General features: G+C 45.5%; 1 protein-coding gene across 1 annotated transcript in view; it reads left to right on the top strand.

Moving 5' to 3' along the window:
* FBRSL1 (fibrosin like 1) overlaps nt 1–18,080 on the top strand; it is a 504,421-nt gene that overhangs the window by 202,665 nt on the left and 283,676 nt on the right. Inside the window, 2 exon segments of the mRNA XM_083373413.1 lie at nt 6,921–7,022; nt 15,602–15,637. Of these exon segments, the coding sequence (XP_083229539.1) occupies nt 6,921–7,022; nt 15,602–15,637 (138 nt within the window).

Below are 18,080 nucleotides of genomic sequence, written 5' to 3'. Positions count from 1 at the left end.
CTTGATATTTTTCCCAGTTGATCTCATTATGAGGGATGCTTGGGATAGATAAATTCTGTTAGGAAACATTAGTGCTGGATTTTCAGGGAAACAAGTCAGATGTAATATGTTTAACTGACTCCATCTTGTTTTGATCCATGGGTTCCTTCCTTCCTTCCTTCCTTCCTTCCTTCCTTCCTTCCTTCCTTCCTTCCTTCCTTCCTTCCTCTTTCTTTCTTTCTTTCTTTCTTTCTTTCTTTCTTTCTTTCTTTCTTTCTTTCTTTTTCTTCCTTCCTTCCTTCCTTCCTTCCTCTTTCTTTCTTTCTTTCTTTCTTTCTTTCTTTCTTTCTTTCTTTCTTTCTTTCCTTCTCTCCCTCCCTCCCTCCCTCCTTCCTTCCTTCCTTCCTTCCTTCCTTCCTTCCTTCTTCCTTCCTCTTTCTTTCTTTCTTTCTTTCTTTCTTTCTTTCCTTCCTTCCTTCCTTCCTTCCCTCCCTCCCTCCCTCCCTCCCTCCTCCCTTCCTTCCTTCCTTCCTTCCTTCCTTCCTTCTTCTTTCTTTCTTTCTTTCTTTCTTTCTTTCTTTCTTTCTTTCCTTCCTTCCTTCCTTCCTTCCTTCCTCTTTCTTTCTCTTTCTTTCTTTCTTTCTTTCCTTCCGTCCTTCCCTCCCTCCCTCCCTCCTTCCTTCCTTCCTTCCTTCCTTCCTTCCTTCCTCTTTCTTTCTTTCTTTCTTTCTTTCTTTCTTTCTTTCTTTCTTTCTTTCCTTCCTTCCTTCCTTCCTTCCTTCCCTCCCTCCCTCCCTCCCTCCCTCCTTCCTTCCTTCCTTCCTTCCTTCTTCCTTCCTCTTTCTTTCTTTCTTTCTTTCTTTCCTTCCTTCCTTCCTTCCTTCCTTCCTTCCTTCCTTCCTTCCTTCCTTCCTTCCCTCCCTCCCTCCCTCCCTCCTTCCTTCCTTCCTTCCTTCTTCCTTCCTCTTTCTTTCTTTCCTTCCTTCCTTCCTTCCTTCCTTCCCTCCCTCCCTCCCTCCTTCCTTCCTTCCTTCCTTCCTTCCCTCCTTCCTTCCTTCCTTCCTTCCTCCCTCAAAGAAATGCATTTATAAAGGCAAGCCGTTTGCTTTGCTTTCAAGCTTGGAAATGAGAAAGAACGATTTCCCGCATTCTGGAAAGAATAATGAGGTCTTCCCACTGGTCTTTCCTAAGTGAAAACAAAGCAAAACAGTACATAGATAGTAATAATGACTACATATATCGGGGTTGCCTTCCTAATACTCTTGCCATCGGCTTGACAGTGACGTTGGTCGATAGCCATTCATCAACATGGGGTGACTTTGGCCGGCCTGCTCAGAAACCCTGTGCCAAAGCAAGCCCACACACTTCCACAATTTGCAGTCGATCACACTTTCTTGGCTAAAAGCACAGTTGCGTTCACACAAGACGCCGTGCCCTAAGACCTGCTTCAGTGGCGAGACTCAGCAGGCTAAACTACAATCGCATACACTACACCTAGGCCACGATTTACAGCACGATTTGCTTAGTGACCGTTCAGAGTTGCAGCATTGCTGAAAAAAAGGGAGTTTATGATCCTTTCTCACACTTACGACCGTCGCAGCCTCCCCCACCGTCACGTGATCGAAATTCAGAAGCCTGGCAACTGGTTCCTATTTATGACGGTGGCAGTGGGATCCCGGGATCCCCTTTTGCGACCTTCTGACAAGCAGAACCGACGGGGGAAGCCAGATTCCCTTAACAACCGTGTTGTTAACAACCACAGCGATTCACTTAACTAACGGCGGCAAAGGTCGCAAAACGGGTTTAAACGTCTCACTTAACAAATGTCTCGCTCAGCGACAAAAATCTTGGGCTCTGTTGTGGTCGTAAGGCGAGGACTACCTGCAGGCGATTCTAAGTGTGCTGGGTGTGAAACGGGCCGCGTTCTGTTTTGTCGCGCGTTGTCGCCTGGCGTGGCTGTGCGAGGATCAAAGTTGTCACTCGTCAGCCCGCTGGGATTTTCCTTTCCTGTTTGGCTTGCCAAAAGCAGCCCGTTCCTCAAAGTTCTCGGGGAGCCTAAAATTAGAAGCCCCCCCCAAGCCAAACAAAGCCGAAGCAGATGGCCGTGGCTTTTAAGAAGAGCGTGATTTATAAGATAGAAAAATATAAAAAAATAAAACTTTAAAAATTGTCAAAGGGGGTGGGTGGGGGAGAAATCCCGTCCGCCTGTCGGAGCAGCTGTAGAAAATGAAGGCAGACGATTCCATTTGGATCCCGACCCAAGTGTGTTTGCAAATGCCTCTGAATGTGCGCGAGATAATAAACAAATTCATTGATACCGCCAAAGATCAGGCTGAATCCTGCTCCTTCGCAGGCGGTTGGGCTCCCGTTAGGAGCAAGCCAGCATTGATAGGTTAATGGGGGTCAGGGTCACCCAGCGCAACATCCTTCAGAACAAGTTAAGAAAAGAATTTGTCTCCTTTTGCCCCGCAACTCCCAACGGCCCTCCGAAGGGAAGGCAGCTTTGGATAAATCGAAGCGCGTTTATTAATAATGAGCGGACGGCAAAAAGCTTGCTTACGTATGGAGAACCGGGAGAGCACAATCCTGCTCTGCAAAGCGGCATGTAGGGGAAGGATACAGGCCATCCTCGGCTTATAACCATGTGTTTAGTTACAACGGCACGGGGAAAAAGGGACTTAGAACCGTTTTTCACACTTCTGACCAATAATAATAATAATAATAATAATAATAACAACAACAACAACAACAACAATAACAATAACAACAATAAATAATAATAATAATAATAATAATAATAATAAGAAGAAGAAGAAGAAGAAGAAGAAGAAGAAGAAGAAGAAGAAGAAGAAGAAGAAGAAGAAGAAGAAGAAGAAGTAGTTGGAAGGGACCTTGGAGGTCATCTAGTCCAACCCCCTACTCAGGCAGGAAACCCTATACCATTTCAGGCAAATGGCTGTCCAGTGTCTTCTTAAAAACCTCCAGTGTTGGAGCATTCACCACCTCTGGAGGCAGGTTGTTCCACTGGTTAATTGTTCCCACTGTCAGGAAACTTCTCCTTAGTTCCAGGTTGCTTCTCTCCTTGATGAGTTCCCATCCGTTGCTTCTTGTCCTGCCTTCAGGTGCTTTGGAGAATAGCTTGACTCCCTCTTCTTTGGGGCAGCCCCTGAGATACTGGAACCCTGCTATCATGTCCACCCCCCTCATCCTTCTCTTCATTAAACTAGACATACCCAACAGGAATGGGTGTGATTCTGCAACTCTCATTGACCAGGAAGTTGTTTAGTGTGTCGGTGTGCCTCAGTCTTAAGGTCCCCTTCCGCTGAGGAGGGGTGGCTAATTTGTTTTAAAGAATCCTGGGCTCTGTTCCGTGCTGGCTGGGGAATTCTGGGAGTTGAAACCACCCCATGTTCAAAGCGTGAAGGACCCTGTGGTCGACACGGATTCCTTTTTCAGGAGATCTGTGTCTAGACATGTGCCTTTTAAAGCTGAGAAGAAGAAGAAAGAGAAAGAACGAATGCGCCGAATTGGATCAAAAGAGAATATTGGCGGTGGTGTGTTTTCTGTCTCTCTTCTGCACAATTAAAGGTAAAGGTAAAGGTTCCCCCGCACACGTGTGCTAGTCGTTTCCGACCCTAGGGGCCGGTGCTCATCTCCGTTTCAAAGCCGAAGAGCCAGCGCTTGTCCGAGGACGTCTCCGTGGTCACGTGGCCGGCAGGACTAGACGCCAAAGGCGCACGGAACGCTGTTACCTTCCCACCGGAGTGGTCCCTATTTTTCTACTTGCATTTTTACGTGCTTTCGAACTGCTAGGCTGGCAGAAGCTGGGACGAGTAACAGGCGCTCACTCTGCTACGCGGCACTCTGGATTCGACCCGCCAAACTGCCGACCTTCTGATCGACAAGCTCAGTTTCCTAACCCACTGAGCCACCGCGTCCCTATTCTGCACAATTAAAATTGGCCAAATCAGCTAAGGCAGCAAGGAGCAGCTTCAAGTTCATTTCTAACCTAGTCTGCCAAGGAATCCCCCCTACCAAAAGCCAATAGATTGCATTGTGCAAAAAAACACACAAAAAAACAGGTTGTTCTCCCAGTTCAGACCTGCGTGAGTCTCATTAAGGTAATTACCATTGAATTAAAGCAGGTTACCTGACTGTTCTAGCAACGGGGTGAGGGACGGAGGGGGGGGGTGGCGAACTTCCCTGCAGGTGTAAATGGACAAGATCTGTCAATTCACAGCAGGAATTCACAGCAGGAAATGAGGGACAGAGGCACGGAAGGAAGTTTAATCATTAACATTTTACTCGGAGAGGTTAATGGTGGCGTCAGAGCCTCTAATTTGCTTGCCCGCTGAAAGCCCTGGTTAGGTCAGATTCCCCTTTGCGTGCGTTGCTGTCTGCAAGTTTGCTTCATTCCATTTCTGCCTTGCCACGAGATAGAGAAGGCTCGGCTGGAAACGTGCACTTTTTCCACCTGTGATTTTGGGAAGAGAAGGGAAGATGGAAGATAAATAAAAGAGGACCGCCGTTGTGCGCAAGGCGATCAAATGAAGCGATTGGGAATTAGGATTGTGGTGATGCACACGCCAGATGTTTAGACTGGATTTAGCATTTTTTTTAATTAAAGAGTTTTACCAAAAAAGATCCCCCCCCCCCCACTTCCCAGAGCTGAATACAGGGTTATAGTTATAATAATCATATTCTAACTAAAGGTTATCCATAATATAAAATTAACCAAATTCATAATGTGCTTTAACTCCCCTTTAACATAACTACATACAAAGTACCAATAACAATATCCCTCTAAAATCTACTCATAAGCTAAATGGAACTTTTTAGTCCCATATTTGTTCTGAATATAATCTATCCATCTCCTCCAAACTGAAATGTATCTTCCTTGTGAATGATCCTTCAAATAAGCAGAAATCTTAGACATTTCTGCAAGATTCGAAACTTTAAACACCCATTCTTCTATAGTGGGCAAACTATCCTTCTTCCAATATTGTCCCACCAGTAACCATGCTGCTGTTATCAAATTCAACATCAAATTGGTTTCTTTAACATCACAATCTACAAGATTTAGCATTTTTTTTATCCGCTTGCTGTTGTTATTTCTGTAGAGCTGACAATGACCAGCTCCCGGATCCTCAGGGAGAAAATATCTCGTAGAGGGCCATATTGATATTAACTGTACCTCTAAAAAAGAGGAGGGGAAAAAAAATAAAATAAACCCAAATTGAATAGATGCAGTTAAATTGAAGCATCATGTTAGACTTTTGCAGGAATTTTAAGCCTCAAGAGTCGCAGGTCAGGTAAGTATAAACCTGACGTGCCGATTCAAACAATTGAAAACCAGTGTTACTTGTTCCTTCTAAAATTATTGTTTGGGAAATACTTAAACAGAGATACCGGGAAAATTTTGTCACGTCAAAGGAAATAGCTTTGGCTCAAAGCAAGAACATGGTTTCCTAATATAGGTCAGTGAGCGATGGTTTCGTGTCCGAAGTTCCAAAGTCCCATGCTAAAATGCCCATTTAACTGTTATTAAAGAGCTGATAAGGGAGGGCTCAATGGTTAAAGACACGGAGCTTGTCAGTTGAAGAGCTAACAACCTGGGTTTAAGACCCCAGCTCCACGCGACGGGTGAGCTCCTGTTACTTGCTCCAGCCCCTGCCCACCGAGCAGTCCGAAAGCATGCAAATGCAAGTAGATAAATAGGTACCACTTTGGCATGCTGTGGGCCTTTGGCATGGCATCCTGTTGGCCACACGGCCATGGAAATTGTCTTCGGATAATGCTGGCGCCCTTGGGCCAAGAAACAGAGATGGGCGCTGTGCCCTAGAGTCGGATGTGACAGGAGAAACCTTTACCTTTAAAAGGCTGATAATAAAGGGACGCGGTGGTGGCTCAGTGGGTTAGGACGCTGAGCTTGTCGATCAGAAGGTCGACAGTTTGGTGGGTCGAATCCTGAGTGCCGCGTAGCAGAGTGAGTGCCTGTTACTCGTCCCAGCTTCTGTCAACCTAGCAGTTCGAAAGCAAGTAAAAAATGCAAGTAGAAAAATAGGGACCACTCCGGTGGGAAGGTAACAGCGTTCCGTGCGCCTTTGGCCTCTAGTCATGCCGGCCACAGGACCATGGAGACGTCCTCGGACAAGTGCTGGCTCTTCAGCTTTGAAACGGAGATGAGCACTGGCCTCTAGAGTCGGAAACGACTAGCACGCGTGTGCGGGGGAACCTTTACCTTTACCTTTACCTTTTTAAAGCCTAAAGCTCTACCTAGCACCCTGTCTTTGGGGTTATTTTTTTCCTCTGTTTTATTTTTATTTATTTTATTTTAATTCCATTTACATCCCGCCCTTCTCTGAAGACTCAAGGCGGCTTACAAGCTTAGCAGTAGCCTTCATTCTATGTATATGCCTGCTTATTAGGGCTTTCGCCCCCCCCCCCAGCGGCATTATTACAAAGTCAGCTTAATTGCCCCCAACAATCTGGGTCCTCATTTTACCTACCTCGGAAGGATGGAAGGCTGAGTCAACCTTGAGCCTGGTGGGACGCGAACCTGCACTAATTGCAGGCAGCTGGTGTTACTTAAGGAGGCATTAGCCCACTGCTCCACCAAGGCTCTTAGGTTTTGCAACCTCCTTGGCCAGTGGCCTTCCCGATGCTGAAAAAGTCTGCCTTGAAATAGGTATAGCAAGTCAAAACAGCTGCATCTTGGAGATATAAATATATAATGAAAGAACAGGTGCTTGTCTGCTTCTTGGGGCCATCTTGCCACCTCGGGGTGCCAAGGAGGTCTGAAATGTCATTAGTTTAAAATCAGACATTTCCCAAATACATTTCCAGCTGTTTTGGAGAGACGTCCGAACATTTGGGCCTACGTGAAGGTGGTTTCCTTCAACCTTTTGCTAAAGATGATGTGGTTTCTTGCTTCTTTACAGATGAAGGTCCCAACAAGACGGGGTGGCAGAAACAGCGAAGATGACAGCATCCGGGAAGCCACCAGCTCCCAGCTAAGTAGCTCGAGGGACTGCCTCAGTGATGTGAGTATCTTACGAGAAACCCCGGGGCTCTCCGGGGCTGCTGTGTCCTCAACCTTGCACGAACAAACGTTGGCGTTCAGAGGTCAATGTGTAATAACTTTCTCTTCCCATCCCTATTGCCATGACAGAGTGTCAAGGCGTAAGTGGCCGATCTCTCTGGCAAACACTCTAATCACCGCGCAAACAAGATGATAAGGGAAAGATCAGAAGGGGGGGACAGTTGTTCCTACGTTGGGAAACTGCCAGCCGGGCTGGAAGGAGGAGTCAAGTGGGGAATTAGCCTTGAGTCCTTACGCAGCCACAAGAGGCACAAGCCTGACCTATTCTCCTAAGGCCCACGAAGCCTGATTTGAATTGTTCCCAGAGGAAAGCAAGCAGTCTGGGCAGTTTCTTGGGCAGATACAGGTAATCCTCAACTTACGACTACAATTGAGCCTCAAAGTTTCTGTTGTTAAGCGAGACGTTTGCAAAGTGAGTTTTGCCCCGTTTTGCAACCTTTCCTGCCACAGCGGTTAAGTGAACCGCTGCCATTATTAAGCTAGTAATACGGCTGTAAAGCGGAGCTGACTTTCCCAGGGACTTCGCTTGTCGGAAGGCCACAAAAGGGGATCACACGGCCCCAGGACACTGCAACGGTCATAACTATGAGTCAGATGGCAAGCATCTGAATTTTGAACAAATTTGTGGATGGTGCCACAACGGTCGTAAGTGTGAAAAACGGTCATCAGTCTCAGTTTTCAGTGCCGTGGTCACTTCGAAAGGCCACTAAATGAATGGTCGTAAGTCGAGGACTATCCGTGTAGGCAGAGATCAATAAAGTTGCTGGCTTCAGCTACTCACGAGTAGCTCTGCTTGCTTGCAGCTGACAAGCTGGGCAGAGAAGAAAGTTTCATTGGGTGTAGGGCTGCAAGGCAGTGGGTGAACATGCAAATGTGTGAAGCACTATGAAGCCTGATATAAGACTAAGGGCTATTGCCCTTCCTTCCTTCCTTCCTTCCTTCCTTCCTTCCTTCCTTCCTTCCTTCCTTCCTTCCTTCCTTCCTTCCTTCCCTCCCTCCCTCCCTCCCTCCCTCCCTCCCTCCCTCCCTCCCTCCTTGCATAGTGGCTAGAATGCTGCACTGCAGGATAACTCACTGCCCACAGCCAGGAGTTCGATCCTGACCGGCTGAGGGCTGACTCATCCTTCCGAGGTCGGTAAAATGAGGACCCTGATTGTTGGGGGGGGGGTTCAATAGGCTGACTGTAAACCTTTTAGAGAGGGCTATAAAGCACTATGAAGAGTTATATAAGTCTAAGGGCTATTGCGAGTGCGATTGCTCCTTCCTTCCTTCCTTCCTTCCTTCCTTCCTTCCTTCCTTCCTTCCTTCCTTCCTTCCTCCCTCCCTCCCTCCCTCCTTCCCTCCCTTCCTCCCTCCTTCCCTCCCTCCCTCCCTCCCTCCCTACCTCCCAGTTAGAATGTAGTATTCCAGGTAAATTCTGCCCTCAGTCTGGAGTTCAATCCTGACGGGCTCAAAGTGGACTCAGCCTTCTATCCTTCCGAGGTCAGTAAAATGAGGGCCCAGATTGTTGGGTGGCAAAAGGCTGACTCTGTAAACCGCTTAGAGAGGGCTGGAAAACACTGTGAAAACACTGCGAAGCAGTATATAAGTCTAAGGGCTATTTCTACTGCTATTCCACTGATGAACTTATTTTAATTTCTCAGCCTCTGTGCTCGGTAGCGGTTGGGATTTGAAGGATGGAAAGAGGTTCATTGCCTCCCTCTGAACTCCCCAATTGCTGCCTTTGAGTGAAATGTTATGACCAAACAGAAACCAGACGGTGGCTTTGTGTATAAACACCCAAATGGGTCCTTCCCACCCACCCCGTCTCCACCCCCGTTTTTTAATTCCCTTTCAATAGCCAAGAAATCAATGAAAGTGCTGAGATAATTTCATGGGAAGCCTTCTTTTTTTTTTTTTGGTCTGTATGTGTGTGGTGCTAGCAATTAGCATTTTGCCTTCATTAAAACATGATTTTTTGCTAATTAGGACCTTCCCCGTTAGGAGAGATTTAAATGACGAACAATAATCAAATGCTGGCACCAGGCATGTCTGAAATATTAAATTTAACATTTCAGTGGCGAACAACGCCAATGTCCCAGGGAGAGTAAGTTTTCATGTTGAGTTCTATTAATGTGAAATATGGTTCATAAGTAGAACCTGTCACAGGAAAAGCAGTTCATGCCAACTAAATTCAATTGGACAGTTAATTTAGCTTTAAAATTGAAAACACTACCTCTGTTTCTAGATGCTAGGGAAAGGGGGGGGAAAACAGCCTTTGATAAGCCTAATGTATTTGCTATTAAGGCGCTCACAGCTTATAACCCCCGAAGAAGTGGGAGGGAGGGATTGTGGTGGTGGTGGTGGTGGTGGGGTGTAAAGCAGCTCACACAAATGTGTTTAAAAGCTGGAAGTATTTATTAAAAACGTCTGCTGAAAAGTGCTTTTGGCAGATTAAAACGGGATTCGGCTTGACAAGTCTGACAGCCGAATGTGAGGGTAGAAGCGACGGAAGGAAGGAAAGAAGGAAGGAAGGAAGGAAGGAAGGAGGGAGGGAGGGAGGGAGGGACTAGAATTCAGCCTATGTGTGTGATGAGTGTGAACAGGGAGCAGCAAACGGTGTGGTAGGGGGCGGGGGAAAGACGGAAGGATGGAGAATCCACATCTTCCTTGGCTCCAAGGTTGAAAAGAAATCTGGGAGAACCCGGAAAGGAAGGCGGTGGAGAGAGAGGACCAGTGAAATCCACGTAGTTTCGTGTTTGACATTGACTGAGGTGGTGGCTCTGTCTCTGTGTGTGTGTGTGTGTGTGTGTGTGTTTCCTTGCCGCCTCCGTTGTTTTCTTTTTGGGTGCAGCTTTTTGGGTGCTTCCCATCTCTCGTGTGCCTGGAGAGGTTCTCTCCGTCTCAGGCACATGGGTACAAGAACATGCATCAGAGTGCCTTGGTCCATCCTGTTCTTTTCCACCATGGACAGTGGGAGCTTCTGAGAAGCCCACAAGCAGATCATGTTCCTCAAGAATACAGTGAATTAGGGAGGTGTCTGCCTGCAAGGTTCTTCTGGACTTGCCTGGCTAACAGACCCTGGGTATTTCCATCAAGATCATTTTCTTTACCCTACACAGATGGCTTCCAAAGCTATTCCATAAGACTGGAAAAATGGACTCCTCTAAGACTGAAAGAAAGATACTTCATGTGCCTTCCTGCTCCCTTGCTTGCTAGCCCACCCACCCACCTATCTATCCACCCACCCACCCATCCACCCACCCACCCATCCATCCATCCATCCTTCCATCCCCGCAATGTACATGCTGCTCCATTTCTGGAGACTCTTGATTTCTTGGCCAATGGCAACCATCTCTTCTTGAAGGACTTGTACCTCTTTATCAATAAATACATGGTAACACTCCATTGTAAGGTGTAGCGAAATTGTTTTGAGACCTCCAGCAAAGTCACCTCTCCAAGGTGACCAACAGGCACCGAATGGGTTGAGAAAGAAAGACCCATGAGAGAGCCACCCAGCAAATTCCGTTCTGTGAGATCCTTGTTGCTCTCTGAACTTAGTTGTTGATTTCAGGGAGCACCAGGGACCCCACAGTTCAACCCTGAATTACAAATATTCTTTTCCATCAGAGCTTTGCTTCATCTGCTACCACACTGGTGTTAGCAGGAGGAACCAAAAGGGTTTTTTTAAATAAATAAATACATACATACATACATACATACATACATACATACATACATACATACATACATAAACAAACACATCTTTAAACAAAGCAGATCTCAGCATCCATGTTTCTTCTCAACTCTGCCCTCAGATGCACTTGAGATTTAAGCTGGTTTGCAAACCCTGCTATTAAATAGCTAATCTCCTGCCCTGCTCTGGTGAGTCAGAATGAAAGTCTGGGCCACGGGCTGTTCACATGTCAGAGCAGAAACCCTTGTGGACTCGGTTATAAAACAGCCCAATCCAAATACTTGGCTGCCGAGATTTAGATCAGCAACCTTGATTTGGGAACCCTTGGCAGAAGCAGGAGTACCATGTCAACAAGGGTGAGGCACACCTTAAATCCTAAAATTATATTTATCTTAGGAAACATGCGTTCACTAGCATTTGGGTCATTTTCTCATCACCTAGTTCCCTAAAATTTTGGGGGAGTAAGTTCCCCCCCCCCACTGCACCTACCTGTAATGGAATGTGTGGATGACCTTGGGGGGAGGAAGGAAAGAGACAGTGCCTTAGGAACTATTCAGAGCTAGGAGATAAGAGACAGAGGATCCCTCAGTTGCTTAACAGTCAGAGGAAAATCCTCCCCAATTACTCAGGCAGTTAAAAGTGATCCTGAGAAGTCTGCACTTTTTAGACCTGCAAGTTTATGTTAATGTAGCCTTCCATTAAAGCAGAATTAGCTCACCTGGTGGTGTTTCTTGTCTGGTTGACCCAGGAGGGCCAACAATCGGACAAGAGGAATCTTAAAAGAATTAAGAAACAAAGCCTGATGACTATTTGGATTGAAATGAAATAGGGGCAGCCTTTGGGGTCATAAGGGACACGGCGGTGGCTCAGTGGGTTAGGACGCTGAGCTTGTCGATCAGAAGGTCGGCAGTTTGGCGGGCCGAGTCCCGAGTGCCGTGTAACAGAGTGAGCACCTGTTACACGTCCCAGCTTCTGCCAACCTAGCAGTTCGAAAGCACGTAAAAAAAATGCAAGTAGAAAAATAGGGACCACTCCGGTGGGAAGGTAAGAGCGTTCCGTGCGCCTTTGGCGTCTAGTCATGCCGGCCACATGACCACGGAGATGTCCTCAGACAAGCGCTGGCTCTTCGGCTTTGAAACGGAGATGAGCACCGGCCCCTAGAGTCGGAAACTACTAGCACGCATGTGCGGGGGAACCTTTACCTTTACCTTTAGCCTTACATTAAAGCAGAATTAGAATTAAGAATTAAGAAACAAACCCCAATGACTATTTGGATTGAAATGAAATAGGGGCAGCCTTTGGGGTCATCCCAAAAGAATAACAAGAGTTGGCAGGGATGGTGGAGATCTTCTAGTCCAACCCCCTGCTCAAACAGAAGACCCTACACCATTCTGTTGCTTCTCCTTCCCCTTCAGTTCCTTTGTTCCGTAATTGTCCTAATTTTCCCCAAACCCGCTCCCCCTCGTGTGTGTGTGTGTGTGTGTGTGTGTGTGTGTGTGTGTGTGTGTAAAATCCACCCGGCACTTTACATAATGGCTTTTTAAAAAGGGTTTATCTTTTCTTGACCCATCCGCTTAAGGAGAGCCTGTGTTTTTGTTTTTTTTAAATGGATCTTGTCCGTTGCTAAATGGAATGGATTGCTGCTTATTATCATCTAAATAGAGTCCTGATCTGCCCACAGAACAGCAAATATTTCAAAGCTGCATTAATTGGAAATGTAGGGGAGGGATGGGTGGGAGGGATGGCGGGGTGGGCTGGTGTCACGGAGTGACAATTTTGTGCTGTGGGTGGGCAAAATCGACTGCCAGTGGCCTCCTTGGTTGTAGCAAATGGGTTTTCGTAGTTAGAGGAAACTAGCCCTTCGATTCTCGGGGGGGGGGCATCCCTGGATGACTGGGGTGGGCTAAGGGGCACAGCAAGAGCCTAACGGAGTGACAGACCAAAGCAAATAGGCAATTAGAGGCAGGTTGGCTGGTTGCAAGCTAGGAGCCCCAAGGTGGAAATTAGAAATATAAAATATCAGGCGTAAAATAAGCAGCTGATTAGGAAATAGCTCGCGAGAAGCAGGTGCCCCCCCTCAAGAGTAGGTTCCATGGATAACTGGGCGTATTTCGGTCAGGTGCAGAGAATCAGGACCACGTGTGAAATTCCAGTTAAGCTAATTTATTGCTTTGGCCTATACAGCTAGTCCAGATTTTGATCACCCCACCCTGGGGATGCTGCAGCAGTCGTAAGTCTGAAAAACAGTCATAGCTCGCTTTTCCCAGTGCTGTTGTCAAACGGTCACTGAGCAAACTGCTGTAAGTCGAGGACTACCTGCACATAAGTCTCTAAGTCAATCAAGAGCCTTGGTGGAGCAGTGGGCTAATGCCTCCTTAAGTAACACCAGCTGCCTGCCATGAGTGCAGGTTCGAGTCCCACCAGGCTCAAGGTTGACTCAGCCTTCCATCCTTCCGAGGTAGGTAAAATGAGGACCCAGATTGTTGGGGGCAATTAAGCTGACTTTGTAATAATGCCGCTTGGGGGTGTGTGTGAAAGCCCTAACAAGCAGGCATATACATAGAATGAAGGCTACTGCTAAGCTTGTAAGCCGCCCTGAGTCTTCGGAGGGCGGGATATAAATGGAATTAAAAAAAATAAATAAAAAATAAAGTTTCAGCACTAAATTTGGCCCTCGATAAGAGGAGTAAGACTTAGATCGCTTGTGGCAACGTAATGACTCCAGGCTGATTCCTCTCTTGACGCCCCCCTCGGGCTCTACCTATTCTTCTCCTGCACCCTCCCGACTTATTCACCCAGCCGTAAAAAGAATCACACCAGCTTCTGAGTCGGTGTTAGATGTTTCTGTTGCTCCTTCCAGCTGTCGGAACAGAGTGGGCTTCCTTGCCTGTGGAGAAATGAATAAATGTCAACAGAGGAAAAGGGGGAGAAACGCCAATGAGAAACCACCCCCTGCCCTTTGCATTAGTGTTCAGATCAAGCTGAGCCTCGTTGGTGATTCTTTACGCGAGTTCCTGAAAAAGAGATTTGTAATTTCCAGGTCTCCTGTGGTCTTTTTTCATTACTTTGCTCCTGATCATCATCTCTTGCCTGCTTGGAGAGGTTGGGTAACTCCAGCCGATGGTTATTCGGCTCTTTTACTTTTATTTTCTTTTAAAAGTCCAGAATCTATTTTCTTCTTTTAATGTTTCCTGTTTTAAGAATCTGTATTTTAATGTTTCGAATAAGAATAAAAAATTATACAACAGTGCCCCAAAAAAAAGTCCGGTGCAAAAGGAAGAATATTTGCATTTTTAAAATATTTTTTTTTTAATTTAAAATTATTATTCTTAAATTGTGATGGTTATTTTAACTGTGATGCTTCTGATAAAAATAAATTCTAAAATGTTAACTTTAACATTTTAATTTCCATATACCGTTTTTGTACTTTGATATTTTATATTTTATTGTGCACCTTGAGAGTCCCTCATACTGCTCTTGTTTTCTCCATAGATTTACACCTATGAATCCTTTATATACATAAGTGTTTGTGTGTGTACATATATGTATATAGAATGAGGGACTCATATATATTATATGTATACATATACATATACAAACACATATACATATACACATACATGTATAGAATGAGGGAGTCATGTACATATATACACATACATATATACATATATAGAATGAGGGACTATATATACACATATACACACATATATACATACATATTTAGATATATAAAACGGACTCATATACACACACACATACGTACACACATACATATATACATATATACATATATAGAATGAGGCTGTATATATACATATACACATATATACATATATATTTACACATATAAAATGAGGGACTCATACACACACATACACACACATATATACATATATAGCAGGGGTGTCAAACTCAATTTCATTGAGGGCCACATCAGCATTGCGGTTGCCCTCAGGGGGCCAGGTGGGTATGGCCAGGGTGGGCGTGGCCTACTGGGTGGGCGTGGCCAGCTCTACATCGTTGGCATCAAGGGTGCCTATGGGGGCCTGGGCAGGAGTGGGACAGATCTGGGGGTCTCTGGCAGAAGGAGGGTCTCTGGGCCAGGGCCAAGGCAGTGGGGGCCGTTCCCTCACTGTTTCCAGGATGGCTTCGCGGGCCGCATGAAACCACTTCATGGGCCGCATCCGGCCCCCGGGCCTTGTGTTTGACATGTCTGATATATAGAATGAGGGACTATACACATACACATATACACACATATATACACATATTTAGATATATAAAACGGACTCATACACACACATACACATACATATATAGAATGAGGCTGTATATATACATATACACATATATAGATACATATTTACACATATAAAATGAGGGACTCATACACACATATACACAAACATACATATATACATAGATGATGTATATGATTTAATTCTATAATTCTTTCTACATGTCGCACGTGTGACTGGCATGCACACCCTTTAATTGGGACACACAGCTAGGAACGTACATCAGTGTACCCGGAACTTTATATTCAGCCTGGTCTGATGGGTTTGGGGTATTTTAATAGTAATATTAATTTGTATTATTTTTATTGTTATTGGGCTGCACTATTTAATTCCTTTTTAGTTTTTGTATACTGTATTTTTATTGTATTTGCCCTGTACACCGCCCTGAGTCCTTCAGGAGAAGGGCGGTATAGAAATTAAATTATTATTGGTTGAGCCGGGGGGGGGGGGCGAAGCCGGGCGAGGACGAGGCTTGCATTTTTGAGCATTCTTTGCAACCATTTTTACTACTCACAGTGATTTTCTCTTTTATTCCCCCCCCAGAGTTCGGCTCAGTCGTTGTCAGGAAAAGGTTATTCGGTGAGTCTCGTTGCGCGGCTTCCGGGTTCCTCCTGTTGTTCCTTGACTGGGAAAGAATCTGACCATCTGTGTGCATGTCTGAAGCCAGGCAGAGTCCCCAAAATAGGTTTGGGGAGATAAATCCCCCCCCCCTCGTGTGTATTACACCTCTCTTCAGAGGAACAAATATGAAACACGCTCTCCAAATGAGAGAACGTGGGCAAGAAACTGGGTTTTCGCGCCTTCCCACTCTGAAATTGTCTTGTTTAATACACGTACATTTTCTAGCGATGATCCTGAGCTCACAGAGGGAGGTAATATTATAGGATTCCTTGGATTTGAAGAACGCAAACTATTTGGGACCAATAGACACCTTGGGTGCTTCGCTAGCATATTGTAGATGCTTTGTGTCTAATTTGAGAGTCATAGTTCGGGGGGAGGGGGAAACGTATATTAGAAAACAGATTAGATTTCTTCCTAACTTCTCTTATTGCCACTCAAAAATGCCGTGTTACTCAGCTGGCCTTTTGGGTGGGTGGGGGTTTCTAGCTAACTCGGCATGAAAAAGGCATTGGACTGCAGACCCCTCCCTTCTTTTCCTGAAGGTAATTGTTGTAAAATGATAATTCAAGTTGATACGGCAGTCGATACGTATCAAATATCCATGCCTCGACAACCTCTCTTTGCTAAAACTTGACTTGCACCACCAATTATCTTTTGATTGTCCCAATTTTTCCAATATTTGTGCAATTTCCTCTATGTTTGTACTTAATGCTTCATTGACGATATGTTTGCAGACTGTTATCCCAGTCCAGATACAGTTTGTACGCTTCTATAAAGTGAAAAGTTGATCCTGGCAGCGGCCGGGATTTCCTCTTGAATTTTGAATTTCCACCTTGACTCGCCAATTCCAAGAATTTGCTTCCTTGCTAAGCTGGGGATTGTTTGTTTGTTTTCCCGAACGCACATAGGTACACCCACACGTATACCCATCCCTTGAAGTGAACAAAACAACCCAAGGCTGACCATCAAACAATATATTAGCCCTGTTCCACTGCTTTGGACGGCTGAAGCTTAAGTTAAATTCTTTGCCAGTCTCAAAAAGAGAATGAAATAATACTTAATGGTTTGCAGACTTTCAAATTGCCAGTGGGTAACTGTTGTTGGAGAAGATTTTTGTTTTGTAGACTGGAATTCGTTGTTAGACTGACTTTTGCATAGCAGCTGACCATTGTCATGCGCAAAGTGCATTTCGAATGTTTCTTACGGAGTTTTCGAGCCAATGAGATGGGATTGATTTACCTCTGAAAAGAACATTGGAGTGTCTGATTTGTTCTGCACGTCAAGTAAACATCCAAGGTTGTTGCTTATGTTGGGAAGCCTCCTATGTGTGCATGCATAAGCGAGGACCTCACCCAGTTGACTGCCAAGGAGAATAATCAAATATTTTTGCTGCAGTGGAGGAGAACAAACTGCGGTCTAGTGGTTGCTGAACTTTGGGCCATCCTAGACTTACGACTTACAGTCATTTAAGGATGGTTCAAGGTGACAATAGCCTGGGGAAAAGTGATTTACAACCTGTATCCGCACGTACAACCATTGCACCGCTCCTGAGCACATGGGATTGCAATTTGAGTAGTTGGCAACCAGGTTGCAGCATCCCGCAGTCACACGGTCATGATTTGGGACCCTTTCTCCAGCCAAACCATGCCTCTTGGGGAGGCTGAATTCGCTTAACGACAGTAGAGTTTCCTTAATGACGACCCTAAAATTGTCCTAAAGTTGGATCTAACTTATGATCGCAACGACTTAACGATGGAAATTCCAACCCCAATTGGGATCGTAAGTCAAGGATTGCCTATACCAGGGGTAGGCAACCTTGTCTCTTTTATGACTCGTGGACTTCAACTCCCAGAATTCCTGAGCCAGCCATGCTGAGGGGAAAGGGAGAGGTTTCCAAGCTGAGCCAGGCTGGCTCAGGAATTCTGGGAGTTGAAGTCCACAAGTCATGACAAGGTTGCCTACCCCTGGCCTATACAGTTCCCAGTGTCCCACCCATTTGACTGCACAGGTAGTCCTCGGCTTATGACCACAATTGAGCCCAACATTTCTCTTGCTAAGTGAAACATTTGTTGTGTGAGTTTTGCCCCATTTTTACGACCTTTTTTGCCACAGTTGTTAAGCGAATCGCTGCAGTTAAGTTAGCAACACAGGCGTTAAGTGACTCGGTTTGTTAGAAGGTCACACGAGGGGAACACAGAACCTCGGCTCACTGCAACCGTCACAACTACGAGTCAGTTGCCAAGCGTCTGAATTCTGATCACAAGACCCTGGAGATGCTGCAAGGGTCGTAAGTGTGAAAACTGGTCACAAAGTTGTAACTTTGAACAGTCACTTAAGTGGACGGTTGTAAGTCGAGGACTATAACTGAGACTGCTAGAAATGGTAGCTTCGCAACCTTTTG

Source organism: Vipera ursinii (assembly GCF_947247035.1).
Source record: "Vipera ursinii genome assembly, chromosome: 14".
In the NCBI taxonomy this organism is placed as follows: domain Eukaryota; kingdom Metazoa; phylum Chordata; class Lepidosauria; order Squamata; family Viperidae; genus Vipera; species Vipera ursinii.
This window is presented reverse-complemented; position numbering and strand designations above follow the sequence as displayed.